The sequence below is a fragment of the Panthera uncia genome, assembly GCF_023721935.1.
Source record: "Panthera uncia isolate 11264 chromosome A1 unlocalized genomic scaffold, Puncia_PCG_1.0 HiC_scaffold_17, whole genome shotgun sequence".
NCBI classification, from domain to species: domain Eukaryota; kingdom Metazoa; phylum Chordata; class Mammalia; order Carnivora; family Felidae; genus Panthera; species Panthera uncia.
Genome location: NW_026057577.1, coordinates 124,292,393 through 124,313,510, shown reverse-complemented (window position 1 = coordinate 124,313,510; position 21,118 = coordinate 124,292,393). Strand labels below are relative to the sequence as shown.

Genomic DNA, 21,118 nt, shown 5'->3' with positions numbered 1-21,118 from the left:
TCTGTGCTACAGCTCAGACCCCGGAGCCGGCTTCAGATTTTGAGTCTCCTTCTCTCTGCCCCTCTCCCACTCATGTTCTTTCTCTCAAAAATAAATGTCAAAAAAAAAATTTTTTTTAAACACAATTACTTATTTTAACTATAAACACAGGATAAAGTAACGTAGAACCTAAAGTACATTTAATTATTTATCTTAAAACATTTTGTTTGTAATACCTGTTAATATATTTGTAAGAAACAAAGAAAGCTTCAGGCTCCTTAAGAGTTTAATCTCTTAGGATAGTATGAAAAGATGGTATGAAATCAAACGCATAATCTGCAAAATTCTTAGGAACTTGTAGAAATGTACTTTATTTCATGCAAAGCTACATAATTTCCTATATTTTAATAGCTAATCAAATAAACATTTCAAAAAATTCATTACATCACAATAAGTTAAAATACTACAAAGCAACTGCAAGTCCACGAGTTTGTCAAAACCAAACTGAGAGAACATTATGCACAGATAAGGCCAAAGATGCTAACTCACGTATAGGTAGCACTTTGTAGCTTTTTCCACATACATATTTGAAAATGTAGTGAGAATATGCAGAGAAAAATAGTTAAATCCACAACCCATTGGTCAGATAGGAAAACATTTGTCATTACATATCAGGTAGTAATGGCTGATTAAAGATACATTTGGCATCATGCACCAAAAATCAACATAATGAACATTTAGAAAAATTATCAGATGCACACTTGAGAAAAACCTATCTTCCATTTCCCCTAACCCACTGAATTAAAGAACAAGCACTTTATTAATGCAACACAGGAATTGAGCTTTTGGTATACTTTGCTTGGGTACTGTTAGTTATAAAAAGACACTGAAGGGATGAAGGAATATTTCAAATTCACACTGGACTGAACTTCAGAATACTGCCCTAAGTAAACAGGATGTGGGTAGAACTTATTTGAGAAAGATTTTTAAACTACTTAAAAGCACTACAATTAGTTACTACAAAAACATTTTATAAAAATTAAATATCAGAAAGTAACAACATATTAGAGCTCTTGTTTCAATGCTATATAATTTATAAATATATATTAGATTACAGTAATTTAAAAGACACGTCCACATGTTCTCTACCTTCTAAGATGAGAAAAATCCTTCAAGCTGTTTTCAAAGTATGGACAAAAACAAATCCATTGGATTGCTTTTAATAAAATAAATACACAGTCTCTCCCCTACAACTTGGTGTACTAAGTTAGGAAGATGCTAGCCAGCACTCTTTTGAGACATACAGCTCTAAGTGACTAGGTTGATACGATTTTTATCAATATCAATTCAAAATTGTGTTGTATAGTCAGATTAATAAATTATGACTTTCCCTTACATCATGTCTGCCATAGTAAACCACTCTTTCTACTCTTTTGCACTAAGTACAGAAAAAATATTTTAGAAAATGATGGGAGGGGCGCCTGGATGGCGCAGTCGGTTAAGCGTCCGACTTCAGCCAGGTCACGATCTCGCGGTCCGTGAGTTCAAGCCCCGCGTCAGGCTCTGGGCTGATGGCTCGGAGCCTGGAGCCTGTTTCCGATTCTGTGTCTCCCTCTCTCTCTGCCCCTCCCCCGTTCATGCTCTGTCTCTTTCTGTCCCAAAAATAAATAAAAAACGTTGAAAAAAAAAATTAAAAAAAAAAAAAAAAAAGAAAATGATGGGAGATCAAGATAACCACAAAAGGAAAAGATTTTCAGGAGGAAAAAAAAAAAAGGTTAATTATCCCCAGGGAGTGTGTTAAAAACAAATGTCTCTTAGAATATCAACGAGAAGAGGAACATGCCAATATTCTTGCTTTATCAACAAATTAAAAATTACAGCAAGGTTTCAATCAACCTCAACAGACAAATCTTTTGACAATAAAATTTTAGGAAGACCAGGCTGAGCGTGAAAGGAATTAGAGGTGAGGTCATGCTCCCACTGATGGGACTCAGATGGGGCAAGGCTCGTGCCTGCTCTGCTGGGGGAGATGATCACAGGACCTGGTCCTCAGGAAATGGGATAGGGGATGACACGCCTTGGTCTTCCAGCTCTCTGAGCAAGAAAAAAGTCCTTTGGGAAGAAGTACCCTACATCGAGGGAATTCATATTTTAGAAGGCCTCCTGTAAACCCTCATGTAGTGTTCCAACCTCTTCTAATGAAAACTTTGCCAACGATGTAGGTTATTTATGAGTTTCTTTTCATAAAAAGATACCTCAAGGCTCTAAATCTTTTTGGGGGTTTTGTTTTGTTTTTGACAATCACTGGTTTTGGAAATCCATTTTTATGCCAAAACATTACACTGAAAATAAGGCATTTTAATGAAGTGCCCTCCTTAGTGACCTAAAGACAACACACCAAGCCAGCTTACATCACATTCACATTCAGATGCTGCTTAGTTGTCTAGAAAAATCTGTTTCACTACTTTAGGTGCAACATTGCTATTCAAGTAGTGGGATCTGGCATCAGAACTAGTTCCTTTTGAGTGTACAGATCATCAGAAACAACTGTACACAAAACAGAAGAAAAATCTGTCAGTATATTAAAAATCACACTATAAAGAGAGGCCTCAGGTAAAAAAGAAATGAGGAAGGGAGGAAGTAAAGAAAGGAAAGATAAAACTCTAAATCTATTTACTTCTCAACATTTAGAATTTAATATAATGTGATCCACTACACTTCAGAGATTCAAGTATGTTAAGATCTTTCAGGGACATGTTTTGCCTTTTTAGTGCAAATACACTTATCCTTATGATTTTCAGTCATGGTCCATTCAAATCACAAGTACAAAACTCAACATTACTGAACAGTGTAAATTATAATAAGGGAGAGTTTGTTTTTCCTTTAAGATGGTAATCAACACACAACCAAGAACATTCCCTGAATCTATTACAAGATAAAAAATGAGGTTTGTTATTGCACATAAATGAAATTCTTTCATTCGTATGCTAAAGTATACTTTAAAAAAAAAAACAAAACACAAATTGACTTTCCTCTCCACATTTAATTTCATTTGGGTACACAACCAGTGTAAATTTCAGAAGTGATACTCTAATCAAATAGAATTCAAAACCAAATCAACTGGGGCGCCTGGGTGGCTAAGTCGGTTAAGCGTCCGACTGAGGTCATGGTCATGAGCTCAGGTCATGATCTCACGGTCCGTGGGTTCGAGCCCCGCGTCGGGCTCTGTGCTGACAGCTCAGAGCCTGGAGCCTGTTTCAGATTCTGTGTCTCCCTCTTTCTCTGACCCTCCCCTGTTCATGCTGTGTCTCAAAGATAAATAAATGTTTAAAAAAAAAAAAAAAAAAAAAAACAACAAATCAACTCAGCATTTTTTGATGGTATGGGTTGTCTAATTTTCCAATCTATTTTTTATAAATGGAAAATCCTTGAAAGTTTTAATTTAGCTCTTACCACTCTTGTGAAATGAGGGCCTCTTTTGTGTTGCAATTATTCCACAGCCCTGTATTCATTTGGAAAGAGAGCAAATTCTAGTAATTAGGCTTATCCCTTATGTCTTATTTTAATAATGATTTTTATAAAAATGCTCTATTGATAACAAGTTATTGATGTAACAAAAGTTAATTAGCAACTTACAGGTGATTCATGAAATTAATAAATTATTAATTATTATTTTCTGCAATGGCTATTTGAATTACTGGTTTACTGAATATCCTTACCTAACGATTATTTACAAAAATAATTTTAAAAGTGTAATCAGTTATCTATTATTTTATAAGAAAGACATCAAAAGCTAATTGTCAGAAGTAATTCTTCAGGAAATTACTCTGCATTTACAGTATCTGAATTTAGCAGTAATGTTTTGCATAAGCTTCCCCCAAAAGAAGACTTTTGTTCGTACTCGTTTTTTACACAAGGTGGCTTAACAAATATTAACTTAGTTCTCCAGCAATAAACTCTTTATTCTTCAGGGGTTAAATCATTACCTTATGAACTCAAATTTACCCAAGTCAGGTAACGCCATAAAATCCTGTAAGATAAATTCTGCTTAAAAAGTTGAACAGTCTAGATCACTTAAACAACCAAAAATCATTTGGAGAGTAACAAAAAGTCACAAAGGGAGCTATATTGTTTGTGAAGTATTACATATACTTCAATTACTATAATCATAACAATTTTAATAATAAAGGAAAGTAGTACATTCCCCTACATATTCCTATCAATCTATTTTAGGGCATTATAAGTTACAGAAGTGACTGCATAATTTCTTCTCTTTTTCTGCTTCTACTTCTACAGCACCTGGGTTTCACGACAAAACCTGATGAGAAACAACATTATACTTAAGGAAAATATTTCAGGGTAAACCCAAAGATGAAAAATACAAAAATATTATTTTCACAGGACTTTTGATAAATTATTCTAAAAACTGTTTTGCTTTGGGGACTTATAAGCTTCTCTATAATAATAAGAAACTGAACCCCTCTCTGGGCTGATCATTTCTCCACCCCACACCTTCAAGTACCACTAGGAAAAATAGTACAGCTAACAACTTATTTTGTTTTGTTTTTAACTCCAGCATACAAACATCAACTGAATACCCTCACAATAGTTTTGTGAGGTAGATCAGTAGGTAAATAGCAAGTATCATCTTCATTTCACAAATGAAGAAATTGAGGCACTGAAAGGTTACATAATTTGCCCAAGGTATTCAATGGTCGATCATGAAACTACAAACAGTACTGAATTATCTCTGCTCCTGGCCCATAGCTCACTAACCACACTTTACAATGAAAGATTGTGTGTGTTCTCAAATGGGCAGTCTAAATGATCTTTGACTTTTGAGACCTTTGAGAATAAAATCTATCCATTTATAATTATTTTAAAGGGGGCCTAACCTCAAAGATCATAAAAATTGAAAAAAAATCAGATAATTAGGATGATATACTATTCCTTTCAGTATCTGCATAGAACTGTCTTTAAAAAATTTACATGGTAATACTAACAGCAAAATAAAAAATTTAAAATTATGATTCAAGAGAGGATTACCTTCAAGAAACATATAATCATATTGTTAGGGTGACTATAGAATTCATTTTCAAACTGGGATATCTAAGAGTGAAAGTGAGCACAATTAACAATTACACAGAATTAACAGGTGTTAACCTGAGGCTGTCGTGGGCAAGCTCAAGAACAGTCACCACTGGGTGAATCCATAGCAGGGGTCTCTGAATTGTAACCATTTCAGGGACATAAAAAACTCTCTGTAGCATGCTGTGCTCAACAGTACAGTATTCATTGTGCAATAAAACACTGATGATTTAAAATGTAATACGTAACTTTGGCTTAAACACAAAAGTTAATTTTTTTTTTTTAAATAATAAGCATGTTTAACGAAGTTATTGCACATTTCCACTCTATAAACCACCACTTAGGGGCACCTGGGTGGCTCAGTCAGTTGTCCGACTGCAGCTCAGGTCATGATCTCATGGTTCCAGTGTTCCAGCCCTGCGTCAGGCTCTGTGCTGACAGCTCAGAGCCCGGAGCCTGCCTCAGATTGTGTGTCTCCCTCTCTCTCTGCCCCTCCCCTGCTCATGCTGTGTCTTTCTCTCAAAAATAAATTTTAAAAAAATTTAAAAAGATTGAAATATGAACCACAATTTAGGTGTTAGTAATAACTATTTTTTTTTACCTTTTAATAACCAAATGTTATTTTTCAAAAAGCATAAATAGGCACCTTTAAAAATTAGAGAATTTTTATGGGACTCTTTGGCTTTTAAAAAAAAAACCACCTGCTATTTACCATTAATGCTTCAGATTTTCCTTGAGTGGAATGATCAACACGTAAGTCAATATGCTAAATGATAAAGGTGAACATTTCTCCCTGAAATGAAAATCTTTTACAAAGCAATACCAAAAGCGTAAAATAATTTCCAGTTTCTACCAAAGACTGAAAGAATAATACATCACCTGATTATGGTACACAGGCTGAAGATACTGTCAGTTGAAGTATCATCTTAATTATACATGCAAAAACCCCAAAAGTTTGCATATAGAGGTGAAAAAGAGCTTTCTACATTCAGTTATGTCTGGTAAGTAAGCCTTGTTTTAAGACATGGGTTTTGTAAATACCATTATTATTTGTGGTCTCCATCTCTTTGGGAAATACAGGATTAACATATTCTTTAGAAACAGCAAAAATGTAAATCACAACAATAAAACGTATGATGTTATTTAGTCATGACTTATGGCTTTCCTGGACCTTTAAAACAACTTTCCTGAAAAAAATTAACCTGAAACAAACTGAACTACATATTCTCAACATATACTGATTTCTATCATGCACTGAATCCTTCCATTACACCTGCACTTCTAAGGCAGACACTTCAGGAATAGTAATAAATCCTATGAGAAAAGATGACACTCTATTCAATAGGCAATAAACTATGATTACTGAGATGTGATTAACTTTCAGTGCCATTTTTGTCCTGACACTTTTCATTAAGAGTACAGTGTAAATTCTAGGGCATACATATGTTCGTAAAGACTGAACTGATGTGTTGATCTTGGTTAGTTGTTCCAGAAATTCTTTTAGACTTTAAACATCATCGAATATTCTGCTGTGAGACATTGAGAGGTATCGTCCACCAGGCTGATACCTGAAAGGTGGATAAAGAAATGATCTGAGGCATCAAAAATAACAAAGGAGGAGAGAAAAACAAGGACACATTAAAAGGAAGTGGCTACATAATTAGTAAGCATAATTTGTAAAATCTATTCAGTAGCTGAAAGCAGAAACTTACTCTCCAAAGATATTACCCCAAGAGATTTACTTAATTATAAATTAACCAACAGCTTTTCTGGAGCCTAGAATACACATATGAGAGGGTGAGAGATGTTAAAAGAAAGGGAATACATATATCATGGGATTGAAGATTTAATAATCACTCTTAATTGTTCAGTATAAATAGAACATTCTAGTGTTTTTCCTATTTGTAGGCAAAAATGTCTTCACGCATATGATATTCATGCATATTTTAATGCATATGATATTTTGCTTTTGTTTAATCATTTTCACAGAGCATAGTGGCTAAAAGCACAGATTCTACAGCCAGAGTCCTGGGATTTGAACACCCAACTTTGCCACTTGCAAGCTGTGTGACTCTGGTTGAGTTACTAAGCCTCTCTGGATTCAAATCCAATTGGATTTATAATCATAAAATGCAGTATTATGGTTAATGTGCTTAGGATAGTGTCTGACACCCAGTCATAGCTATGTAGCTATTCCTAAATACGATAAATTTCACAGATTCTACCAATTTTAATTCTTTCTTGTTTATAATATCACTAGTAGTTTATGGAGATAGCAATTTCAACTACCATCACTGGATGCCATAATTTTTAAAATATAAAAGCATTAGAAGGTATAAAAAGGTACCAAAAGTTGATTAATATGGTTTTTATTAGCAGTAAAGAATATTTTCCTTATGCTTATCTCATCAAATTGTATGTTATTAAAATTTCAGAATACTGGAGCCAAAATGACACAGCTAAAGCTTACCTTCCTGGTTCAGATTCAAGAGGATCATCAGTGAATGTTTCTGCATTAAAATCCAAAGGTTCTACATCTTGGAGGAGCTCTATTCGGTCCCTTTCCGTCCTGTTATTAGCCCTGGTATATTTGGATGCTGCTGTAAAAAAAGAAAAAATTATGTCTACTTTTCTATGGTCTTTATGGGTCACAGTCTATGGACTCCCCCAAAATAGTCAAGATTATAAAGGACATGAATTTTGATTGTGAAGACAACAGTAAGGAAAGATAACTACTTAATTCCTTAAAAATCAAATTAAAATGATTAATAGTATGACAGAAAATAACAAGGAAAAGTTATCCCTTATAGCTAATCTAAGCTCAGAAGCAGGTACAATGCAAAGACTCAATTAAAATGAATCAAAATTAACATTTAACTATGGTATCATAACAGTGAAACTGTTCATTATCAAGTTTCCATTGGTTTCACAGTGAATCCAGGCTTGCTATATCTCAGTTTTTGACTAGAATTTTCTTTAAAGTGTATTCAACTTAAGCTCTTCAAGAAAGGCCTGAGTCTTTCTCCCATTAGATAAGAGTTTAGGGCAGCAATGTCCAACAGAAATAAAATGCAAGCCCCATATTTACCTTGAAATTTTCTAATAGCTACATTAAAAAAGTAAAGAGAAACAGATGAAATTAATTTTAATATGTTCAATTCAATACATCCAATATATTATCATTTTAACATGGGACACCAGCCACATTGCAAATGCTCAAAAGCCTCATGTGGCTAATGATTACCAGCTTGGTCAGCACAGATCTAGAGAACTAACTCTTCCTTCTCTATGTGGACGAGGCAGATTTTCTTCATAAACAACCTAAACTTTCACAATGTTGTTTCAAGCAGTCCAATAGCTTCAAAAGAACTTTATGACATAGCTCTTTTTGAAAATTTAAAGTAAGCCAATTCTATCATATCTTACACTTTTGTCATCCTGGACTCTGCCCTTCATCTTTTCTCTCATTCACTTAGCACATATTGGTTGCCTCCCATATTCCAAGTTCTAAGTCATCATCCTAAAGCACTGTATTTCCTCTTCTCTTGACTGTCCTCCCACACTCTCACATCTTTCCACTGCCCTACTCTGTGATAAACAAGCTTCCAAATCTTTCTAGAATTCTCCCTCTATTACCTAGCTTTTTATTTTTTAATTTTTGAGAGAGAGAGAGAGAGAGAGAGAGAGAGAGAAAGAGAGAGAGAGACACCACATGAGGGTAGAGGGGCAGAAGGAATGAAAATCTCAAGCAGGCTCAGCTTGATACAATGACCACGAGATCATGACCTGAGCCGATATCAAGAGTCAGACATTCAACTTATTGAACTATCCAGGAACCCTCTATTTCCTAGTTTTAACTAAAACTTTAGCCCTCTATTTCTTCTTCTCTTTTCTGAAGTTTATTTATTTTGACAGAGACAGCGTGAGTAGGGGAGGGGCAGAGAGAGAAGGAGAGAGAGAATTCCAAACAGGCTCTGTGCTGTCAGTGCAGAGCCCGATGTGGGGCTCGACCTCATGAAAACTCGAGATTATGACCTAAGTAGAAACCAAGAGTTGGACCCTTAACCTACTGAGCCACCCATGTGCCCCTCCCATTTCTTCTACCCTAAATCTCATTCAAACACATCCTTTCTTCCTCATCTCCAAGGTCACTGCTTATTTTAGGCCCTCATCATGTCTTGATCGCATTACCAAAACAAATTAAACAGGTTTCTGTGTCTCACTTCCCTGGAAATCATGCTGTATATGGTGCTATCAAATTTATCTTCTAAACCAAAAATCTGAGCATGCCCCTTTCCTGATTGAAATCTTACCTTTGGGATAAAATCTAAACTTCTGGGCATGGTAATACCTGCTTCCCAACTATCTCTGTAGCCTCCCCTTATCAGGCTCCTCATACTTCAGGCTCTTGTCACAGAAACAAACTTGCGTTATTCCCCCAAAGATTCTCACAAGTCACTCATTCGCCCTTCTGCCTAAAGCACCTTAATCTGGCTAAGTACTGTTCATTCCCAAATACCCAGTGAATATTTCTTTATCACAGAAATCCTTTCGCAGTAAAGATCTCTTTTTCCATCCCCTGAGTTGAGTTCCCTCGGCATCAGGTGTGTACCCTCTACTCTCTCAGCGTTTCTGCGTCTCCCCCAAAGACAAGCATCCTCTGCCATCTACTCAGGTCAGAGTCCTGGGCAAAAACAGGTTTCTTGCCACCTTCCCAGGGCAGATGGCAGGGTCGAGGATGTGAGGAGGTTTCCTATCTCAACCCACCGGCAAATGTCTTCTGCTTGGTATCAGTCCGTCACTAAATTAATTAGCAAACCCAAGGACGGGAAATTTATCTTCTCCATGTCACTGTGTATCTAGGAAAGTACGTGACATATATGGGTCAGTTAGGAAACTGTTATAAAATGACTGAATTGCCTACATCTACTAATAGAAAAGTAAAGAACAACATCGAGGTAAATAGTAGAAATCAGCATCTGCCTACAACATGCCTGGGTAAGTACTGATTACAACTCTTCATTCGCTCTCCCAATTTCTCCTTCTCCTCCCAGAATGCATATTTGGGTTTCCCTTCCTTCAATACACTGAGGGATGAGAAAGGAAAGAACTACAGAACCACATTTACAGTTCTATAAAGACATTTTTGAGTGGATACCCTAATTCTCAGTCTCCATGCAAGCAAGCATAATAAAACAATTTCTAAGGGAACAGGAAAATAAACTACTTACATCGGTTGGTACTAATATCTGAGAGGTTTGATTCTTTTGGGTCAACATGAACATTTCTGTTTCTAGTGGAGTCTTCTCTATTGTGTCCATAACGTTCTTTCCATTCCTAGGACGGAAACACAAATAAATATATAACAAAAGAACTCACAGGCAGAAAATAATTCATCACTTTCAACAGATTAAATATGCAGAGTAATAAAATTCAGTTATTCTCATCAGAAATTCACCAGATAATCAATATGATTAGCTTAGTGCCATTAAAATTTTCAAAAATAATTTTTCTTGTCATTACATGATTTTAATACAGTCTCCAAAGTTTTACAAATGAATATTTACAGACATATTTGCTAGCTATAATTAACCATTTCAATTCTTCTATCTAATGTCAAAACATTAACCTTTTCAATTCCTCTAAAATGTCAAAACATTATAGCTACAGTAAGCTTACCTTGACCATATAAAAGTTATAAGAACTCATAATAATTCATGAGATGTTAACAAAATTTTCTCCCATATGAATAAACTACAACTACCAAAGACCTGAAAAGTCACTCTGGATAGCAAAATCAGAGTTGTGTACAAGATGATTAGATAACTGCAGTCAAACCATATTAATGGAGATACTACTCAATAAATTATTAGAACTGAAAGGAACATTAGAGGTCACCTAATTCAACTGCAGTGCAGTTTCATTCTAAAATAGCCATGCCATGGGCTCTCTTATTAGAGGACATGGAAATTTCTTTCTTTTAGAGAGAAAGTGCACATGCTCTTGCACAAGCGGGGGAGGAACAGAGGGAGAGAGAATCTTAATCTCATTCTCCAGTGCAGGACTCGACACAGGGGCTTGATCTCATGACTGTGAGATCATGACCTGAGCTGAAATCAAGAGTCAAGAGTCAGACGCTTAACTGACTGGGCCACCCAGGGGCCTCAATGTCATGAACGTTTCTATGTGTGAGCGGTCCATCACAATTTTGATAAACTGTGGAAGTTAGAAATTTTCATTGAGAGGTGAAATCTGTCTCCAGTAACTTCCCCTCTCTGTTCCTAATTATGTCTTCTGAAATAAACAAGTTTCCTTTCATATAACACACACTTTGAAGACAACCATCAAGTCTCCTCCTTTGAGTCTTCTCTTCTCCAGTATAGATAACACCAAGGTGTTGTAAATTTTGTGGTAACTGTGACTTAGATTTTTCTAATTTTATGCCCTTTCACTCTCTATGAGGAGATTAATTTGCCTCAGCAAACAGAAAACTGAAGAAAAATTGAAGAGGAACAAACTTAATGTCATATTACCAAAAAAGTATAACAACTTTAAAGCAATCAAAAGGACTTTAATAGCAAGACTGCATGAATTATTAATTCATTCAATAAGTATTTCCTGAGCACCTTTAGGCAAGAAACTGCTAGACACTGGACATGAAATAATTTAATACTAATAACTTTTAAAACAGGTCTGACAAGACACTTAGCATATACATCTCAAAGTATTAAAATTAACTTTTTAAAACAATGTGCCCTATGTCATTTTCCCACTGTTCTTTAGACTTTAGCCAATTCTAAATCAGTAAAATTCTCATGATACTTCACATTAGTCTTTAGGTCACGGCAAATTAAGTACCATACTTACTCTTCTTCGATTTTCACCTTCTTCTTGCCTTTGCCTTTTTCTCTTCTCTAGAGACAGAAAAGCGGTCTCAAATTTGGTATAACATGGTTTAATTAGACGTAGAGTAACTGAAGTAAAGGTATCAGGCTATGACCAATTTCCTTTAAATTACTACAAAGTCAAAAGTAATAGGTTATTGTTGGAAAGGACCTTAGAGGCCACCTAAGTCCACAGAGAATCTCTTCTGTATTTTTGTTGGAGATGACCTTTAGGCTTTGTCTGAACAGTTTTAGTGAGGAAAAAGTTCTTCTTCATTTGAAATTTGTTTGTAACTTCTCTTTTCTTTGCCTTATCTTCTAAATTAAGTTGATACTTCTTTCTGCATAAAAGTCCTTTCCTTTATTCTCTTCAGGCTATATACTCAGTGTTTTGTGCGTGTGTGTGTGTGTGTGTGTGTGTTTTATAAGATATGCTGTACATAATTCTGGCTGTCCTTTTCTAAATACCTTCTAACTTGTTAGTCCTACTCTTGAAATCTTACCCAGGACTGAATATGATACTCCAGATGAAGTCTAATTAATGCAAAAAGCAGAACCATCACATCAACTAGACCCCACCTTCCTAGGAGAGAATGTGAAAGCTACAACAACTTCTATTGGAGCTACAACACATTTTGGCTTACACTTAACTAATGATCACATAAAAACTCCAGACACACATAGGGAGAATGTCTAGGAATCCATGACCCGACACTCCAGTTCTGTTTTCTTTTTTCCCTACCATCACTTAAACATCAGGAAATTTGATACATTCAGTGTTGGAATTAGATTCTAGTAGAATGCCACGCATTCTAACAGGTTGTTAACAATTATCACATTCTAAAAACCAGCCTTGGCTTGAATGATTTCCTCTGTAGTATTAAACCGATGATTCTTTCAACTCATGAATTTTACAGTTGTACTGAACTTGGCAAATCTGTTTCTAGACAAACATGAAAATGACTCCAACATCATCCAAGAGCATTATTTAGCTGAAGACATACTAATGATTTCTGCTACAATATTTCTTAAAGTCAGATGAAACCATTTGTTTTCAAATTATTTTTGCTATGAAGCCTGTACATAGATTTTTAGTTAAGAATATTAATTTCTTAAGATAGAATAATAATGACAAATTACACAATTTGAATTTTTTATATTTTGAGTCTTAGTACTTTCATTCATTTATTTTAAAAAACAAATCTTACCTCGTCTGATTAATTCTTTTCCTTCATCAACCAAGTCTGATGTCATGTCATTATCTCCCATGAACTGCTGGAAACCAAGCAGATTCAAACAACGCGTTCCCAAACTAATAAAAGATTTTAAAAAAGACACGTATTATTTCTCATTGTAAATGTTTAGGTAAACTGTTCTTTAACACTGTTGCCCCAAAGAAGCCTACGTTTTATTGTTAGTTAGCACGGTAAGTTACGTAATTAAATTTGTCTTTTTTTTTTTTTTAAATGTTTATTCCTTTCTGAAAGAGAGAGAGACAGAGCACAAACAGGGGAGAGGCAGAGAGAGAGGGAGACACAGAATCCAAAGCAGGCTCCAGGCTCTGAGCTGTCAGCACAGTGCCCGACATGGGGCTTGAACCCACGAGCCACAAGATCATGATCTGAGCAAAAGTCAGACACTTAACTGATTGAGCCACCCAGGCGCCCCAACATCTGTCTTTCTTGAAGGACTTATTTCTCTAAGGAGCTTATATACCCAGTATTCCACTGACAGGGTATGTACCATACCCAGATTCCTTACAAAAACAAATTAAATTGGGCCATTAGAATACCTTCAGAAATCATACAGGGATAAAAAAAAAACAAAAGAAAACAAACAAAAAAAAACAATGCAATCACTATAACACAAATACAATTCATTCTTTCCTTATATTAAAAAAATTTTTTTACCATTTATTCATTTTTTGAGACAGAGACAGAGTGTGAGTGGGGGAGGGGCAGAGAGAGAGGGAGACAGAATCCAAAGCAGGCTCCAAGTTCCGAGCTGTCAGCACAGAGCCTGACGGCAGGGCTCAAACTCACGGACCGTGAGATCATGACCTGAGCCAAAGTTGGACGCTTAAACGAATGAGCCACCCAGGTGCCCCTCTTTTCTTATACTCAAACAACAATTTTAGTGTTGAAAATACGCACATTCTGTATCTCCAAGTGTAAAATATCCTGGTTTAGAACATCTTAATTATGCAAGTTGATATTCATGTTCATTTTTTTTAACCTGAGAGCTAATCAATTCTATTAAATAGCTTTTATTATAAACTCAGAATTGATTACTATATCTTACCTGGGGGCTATTATTTTATCTTATTTGGTATTTACTTTAAACTTCATTGCTGTGCAGGACAAGAATACTCTGAAAATATGACACACAAGGAAAGAAGCAATGGATAGACAAGCAGGATTAATACTTAAGATCCCATTATACATCAGCCAATTTACAGATACTCTCTTATTTTCACTGTAATTCTAAGAGATAGATATCATTTTACAGATAAGGAAACAGAGGCCCACAGGGTTAAATACTTTGCTAATGATCACTGAATAAACTTTAGAGCTGGGATTTAAATCCAAGACAAAACAAAGACTAAGCTCTTTTTATTACCTTAGTTTTCAAACTTTTTTACTGATGTACTCCTACTGACAGAAGCCTGAACACACACATGGAGCAAGGAGGGAGAGAAGAAAAGAAGGAGGGAATAAGCGTGTGTGTGCACACAGGTGCATGCACTGGGAGGAGAGGAAAACAGTGGAGCAGTTACACGAAAGTGAAGGTCTTCCATTTTATATTACCAATGTGTAACACTCTGATGAATTCATAATGCCTGCTTGCTTTAATATATAAAGAATGTTTTATATAACTTATCACTGAGCAAAATTGGGGTGTTGGGTAGATGGTCATGCTAATTCTGTGACTTTAATTTTTTTTTTAATGTTTTTATTTATTTTTGAGGCAGAGAGAGACAGAGCATGAGCAGGGGAGGGGAAGAGAGAGAGGGAGACACAGAATACGAAGCAGGCTCCAGGCTCGGAGCTGTCAGCACAGAGCCCAACATGGGGCTCGAACTCACTCACGGAGTGTGAGATCATGACCTGAGCTGAAGTTGGACGCTTAACTGACTGAGCCACCCAGGCGCCCTGCTAATTCTGTGACTTTAAATATTCCTTTACTATATTCATAGCCTTGTAGGAATATGACACCCTAGTATCAGAAGCCCCGAACTAGATCATGGTCTCTGAGAAGGTCATAGCTTTTCCTAAAGTATCAGGAAACAGCCTTATGTTCTCTAGGCAGTTAAGTCTGAATATGAACTCTGGGCATGGCTGTGTTGTTAGTAATATGGAAATTAGACTAATTATGGCAGCATTCCAAAGAAAACAGAACTAGGAAGAAAGTTACCATTAAAACGTCAGTAAGGCATTGCTCCATACGTTCCTATAATAGAATATCTATTTTGAAAGGTAATTTGAAAATTCAAGAAATCTGCCCTTTTCCTAAAAGACAAATTGTGACTTTGAACTAAAATAAAAACTCAACTTGTTAAAAAATAAATAAAATAAAATAAAATAAAATAATAAAAGACAAATTGCAAATCAAAGCTTATCCTAATTCTAAAACAATACCTTTAATGGATTATTTTCAATTTTAACAAATTTTCTTTTAGACATAATTCTTTATATTTAAGATTTTATAGTTGATAAACCATTAGTTATTCTACCCATCTATTACTTGATCCACATAACAATCTAATAAGGTAGGAAGAGATGCTAATCTTGCCAACAAAACTACTAACGTGTGAAAACATAATTCACATATCACAAGCTCTTAATGTTTCATTAATAGTTTTATAAACTTAAAAAAAAATTTTTAATTCATTTTTATTTTTTTATTTTAGAGATAGAGTGTGAGTGGGGGAGTGGGGCAGAGGAAAAGAGAGAGAGAGAGAATCCTAAGCGGGCTCCACACAGTACAGAGCCCGACACAGAGCTCAATCCCATTGCCCTGGGATGATGACCTGAGCCAAGATCAAGAACAGGATGCTCAACTGACCGAGCCACGCAGATGCCCCAGTTTTATAAACTTTTAAAATGAATAAACATATAATCAAAACTAAGTTTTGGGGGCGCCTGGGTGGCTCAGTCGGTTAAGCGGCCGACTTCGGCTCAGGTCATGATCTCGCGGTCCGTGAGTTTGAGCCCCGCGTCGGGCTCTGTGCTGACAGCTCAGAGCCTGGAGCCTGTTTCAGATTCTGTGTCTCCCTCTCTCTCTGACCCTCCCCCGTTCATGCTTTGTCTCTCTCTGTCTCAAAAATAAATAAACGTTAAAAAAAAACAAAAACAAAAACAAAACTAAGTTTTGGACGTGCAAAGTACAGTGTCTTCCTTTACTAGGTCATTTTCACGGTATAAACAAAACTATTGTCTTTTTTACTTTACAGAAAAAAACCTGAAAATCAGACGTATTATTAGTTCATAATAGTTCATAAATAAAAGTTTTATTTGAAAATATAATCCTTTATTTTACCTATGAGAAGGCAAAATATAAATGTTTTTATTTTTTTTTAATTTTTATTTATTTTTGAGAGACAGAAAGAGAGAGAGAGAGAGGGACAGCACGAGCAGGGTAGGGGCAGAGACAGAGGCAGACACAGAATCAAAGCAGGCTCTAGGCTCCGAGCTGTCAGCAGAGAGCCTGACGTGGGGCTCAAAGTCGTGAACCGTGAGATCATGACCTAAGATGAGGTCGGACGCTTAACGGACTGAGCCACACAGGCGCACCTGCATTAAACAGAATTTAAATAAAAGCTTGAAATAAAAAACAATACCATTTATATTCGTCTTAGTGAACGCAGTTTAAGTAAAGGCTCAGGTCATGATCTCATGGTTCAGGGTCTGAGGTCTGCATCAGGCTCTGTGCTAACAGCTCAAAGCCTGGAGCCTGTGGATTCTGTGTCTCCCTCGCTCGCTGCCCCTCCCCAGCTCACGCTCTGTCTCAATCTCTCTCTCAGAAATAAAGAAAAATGTTTTAAAAAATTAAAACATTTATATTTTGCCTTCTTATAGGTAAAATAAGAGATTATATTTTCAAATAAAACTGTTAATATGAACTGCTAATACGTCCGATTTTCAAGTTTTTTTTCTATAAGGTAAAAAAGACAATAGGTTTGTTTATGCTGTGAAAATGATGTAGTAAAGGAAGACACTATACAGAGACAGGGGAACAGGAGATCCGAAGCGGGCTCTGCACTGACAGGCTGACAGCAGACAGCCCAATGCGGGGCTCTAACTCACGGACTGTAAGATCATGACCTGAGCACAGACGTTCAACCGACTGAGCCACTCAGGCACCCCATAAACGTTTTAAAACATCCAATAGAGAATTTATTTCAAACAATATTTGTTTATTTAACTTCTTAATGAGTACATATACATTATCTGTAATAACTAATGGTATGGGAAGTTTTTAAAAAAAATTTTTTTTTTTAACATTTATTTATTTTTGAGAAGAGAGAGACAGAGCATGCGCAAGGAAGGAGAGAGAAAGAGGGAGACACAGAATACGAAACAGGCTCCAGGCTCTGAGCTGTCAGCACAGAGCCTGCTGCGGGGCTCGAACTCACGGACCGCGAAGATCATGACCTGAGCTGAAGTTGGACGCTTAACCGACTGAGCCACCCAGGCGCCCCTAATGGTATTGGAAGTTTTAAATGAAAAGTGGTTGGATAAAACATTTTCATCAGAAAAGCGAAGTGATTAACATCAATTTTTTTTTTTTAATGGTATTTTTGGCTTGTCACAGAGCACTTAAGCAGTCAGCAGAAGAGGGCAGACACAGTATAGGATGAGGGTACCTGACGTGGAAGTAGGGGAGACAGGTGCTAGAAGCCAAGTAGATCTGTCTTTACCTCCTTGTGAGTCACACCCTTGCCAAGAATCAAGCATCTTTCTAATCCTATAAAAAAACATACCCTGTGTCCTTTCCTGCCCAACCTCACATGTATGTACTGCCTAATTACAGTTGCTCCTCACCTGATGCTTTGTGCTGGCTAAGGTCTGAGGCATCTAGAAACCTGGCGATGATTGTGGGGAAAGCCTTAAGACTCATTTTTTTTTTCAAGTTTATTTATTTATTTTGAGAGCGAGTACGTCTGAGAGCCAGGGAGAGACAGGGAGAGACAGAATCCCAAGCAGGCTCCACACTGTTCTGACCACGAGATCAGACTTGAGCTGAAATCAAGAGTCAGTTGTTTGACTGAGCTACCCAGGTGCCCCACCCTCAGATTCATTTATGTTACTGGATAAAAGATGGGCCTGGGGGGGTATTTTATGAGCTACACTGGCTGTCAGTGCTGAAGGCCAGAACTTAAGAGTTAACATTCTATCCTATTATCTTGTAATCTAAAAACTTGTAAAAGAATAACTCTACTTCTCTTTTCTTAAAAATCCCTTCAGAGGGAGAACCTGACTTGATCATTTAAGCAAAGCATTTAAGCTATCCCTCGCTCTCCCAAAGCAAACAACAACCAAAACCTAACAACTGAATATTTAAAAAGGCTTTAAGGAGAAAGGATATCCAGATTGAATAAGAGTGAGAGGAAAAATAATTGATGTTAAGTTTCTTACCTAAAGTAAGTAGCAATGCAGAGAATAACCACCAACATAGGATAATATATGTAGAATCCATCTGCAATAAAGGATAAAACTTTCATGGAACCCATAATCTAAAGAGGCAAAAAAAAAGTAAGTTAAATTAGTACAATTCTGTATTTTTCATTCCTTTCCACCATTAAAAAAATTCACTCATCACCAGTCTTATTAACAAATTTGGACTTTTCAAAAAGTAGAAATAAAGCACTAAATGGACTGATTTTAAGTTCTCATCACAAAAAAAACTTGTAACGATGTGAGGTGATGGGTGTTAACTTTTTGTGGCAATCATTTCAAAATACCTACATGTATCGAATCATTCTATTGTACACTTTACACTACAATGTTATATGTCACTTATATCGAATTTGCTTATTTATTAAGGTTTTCACATAAAGAAAATTAATATTTTATAAATATTACTAAAAATTATCATGTACATGAAGATTATAAATATGAAAGCTAATATTATAGATCAGGTCTATTGATATTGCTCATCTGGTCAACCTATGTGAACCAAAAAGCTTTTTTTTTTTTTTTTTTACAATAAAAGAGAACAAAATCATTTTTACCCAGTCAGATACAACCTTTAAAATAAGTTCGATATTTTAAAAAATCCTAATAACACTACAGAACATTTCTGCTGGCATTAAAAGAAATTCCACAATAATACATCTTGTGGAGACAACAAATCTAAAAAAACTGTTTCCTGACCATACTTACAGATGTATAAGCAGTTGGCTGAGTATTCTGGTGAGAGATGGATGAATCCATATGGGTCAAACCCAAGAAATTAAGACATAAAGGAGGAGTCAAACGGCAAAATAACCTGCAATAAGCATATATAAACAGAATAAGAAAAAATACAGCAGCAAAGTACATTTTATTATGTTGTTATTTTCATCTATTTGTATTACATGTATCTTGAATTCTTAATGCAAACTGCCCTTATTTGAGAGACATCCTGAATATCCTATTAATCACATCTCCTTAAAACATCAGGGCAAAACTCCAGCCTCAGGCTGCCTGCTTTGGTTGTGTCTGCCACTGTTTCATCCTAAGATTTGTGCAGTACCTGAAGAATTTTCGTACGCACTTTATTCAAATCTACCATCTGTGCAATCCGTGTCCACATGACCAGGACAGCAATATCCTCGAGGGGAACTGTACTCAGCACATAAAGGAGCTGAAGTTGTATTGAAGTAGGTCGCTCTGACAAGTTCAGGTACAAAGAACTGTTAGAGCTCAGTTTTGTCCAGATAAAAAGAGAACCTCACAGAACTACAGAGTTGGAGAACAGATGGGGAGGAAAATGAAGGGAGGGTGTGAATATAAAGAGGAAATATGGGGAGTTATTTTGTGATGATGGAACAGTTCTGTATCTTGATTGTGGTGGTGGTGATGTGAATCTACACACATACACACACACACGCACATGAATGAAGGATAAAAAGTGGTAAGAACTAAATAAGGTCTGTAACCTGATTCAGAGTAATATATCAACGTACAATTCCTGGTTTGGATATTGTACAATAGCTATATAAAATTTCTCCACTCGGGGAAGCTGGGTGAAGGTTAGTTAGTAGGACCCTTTGTACTGTATTTGCAACTTCCTGTGACTCTATAATTATTTGAGGGAAAAAAGATTTAAAGAAAAAAGTCTTAAAGATGCTTCAGATATGGATTTCTCTGGGAACCTGCCTAAGTGCAGCCTATTTTATAAATACCTAATATGACCAACTTACCAACAGGGATAAACAATAGCACAACCTAGCTATTACTAGCAATACTCTCTTAGCAAAGGATATTCCTGTTCATTTTAAGTCCTTCCCAATGCAGTTTGATGCCACTGAATCACCGAACACTCTAGGTCTGACTTAGCCTCAAAACTCTCAAATGGTCCTAGTATTTACCAACCTATTTATTGAATCTCTAACTTGTAAGTCCAGGTTGTCTTTCTTTTCGTTCCTAACCTAGTAAACCTCTTGTATTATAACCTTAAACTTCAAGCAGGATTTAGCTAGCAGTCAGCAAACATCTAATGCTTAAACGTAATCAATGAGCTCACATAAATGCAGGTGTTAGTGGAATGCTCAGAAACAATAAGAAAGAAAAGGGACATCCATAGACTACATGCAGTGGGGTCACTCCCTTGTGTCTAAACACACTCCTACTTACATGCCACTGAAGAGAAGGCTGTAAGCATCAGTCTGATGATGTGAAGCCAAGTAATAATAGTTAAAGACACGAATCCTGAACACAGTAGAATAAACACAGATACTCAGAAAGAAGATACTCAGGAAGCAAGCAATCTGAAAAACAAAAACAAACAAAATCAGTTTAAGACTAACAGACTTAAGACGAACGGACCTTGGCACGTTATACACTCTCACAAGCATTATCCTTTATCTCCAGCTAACATTTATTGACATTCTAAAAATTTTAGAACACAGTTCAGGTTTTAAACACCTGTAACTGGTTTAAACACAGTAAAAGGGGTTTTTT

The 21,118-nt window shown here is 36.1% G+C and overlaps 1 protein-coding gene across 7 annotated transcripts in view; it reads right to left on the bottom strand.

Annotated features, from left to right (window-relative positions):
- Positions 1-323: 323 nt before the first annotated feature.
- Positions 324-21,118, bottom strand: part of LMBRD2 (LMBR1 domain containing 2) — a 48,626-nt gene continuing 27,831 nt past the window's right edge. Inside the window, exons 11-19 of one of the 7 annotated variants that reach the window (XR_007461479.1) lie at positions 20,792-20,925; positions 19,337-19,442; positions 18,590-18,687; positions 13,160-13,263; positions 11,935-11,981; positions 10,299-10,404; positions 7,538-7,667; positions 3,966-6,659; positions 324-3,481 (exon numbers count right to left, since the gene is read on the bottom strand). Coding sequence is in view for 5 of the 7 variants with exons in the window: in XM_049648166.1 (XP_049504123.1) it covers positions 6,575-6,659; positions 7,538-7,667; positions 10,299-10,404; positions 11,935-11,981; positions 13,160-13,263; positions 18,590-18,687; positions 19,337-19,442; positions 20,792-20,925 (810 nt within the window). In the remaining 2 variants the exon portion in view is untranslated. The other 6 variants (XM_049648166.1, XM_049648168.1, XM_049648167.1 and 3 more) reach the window with 6 other exon arrangements.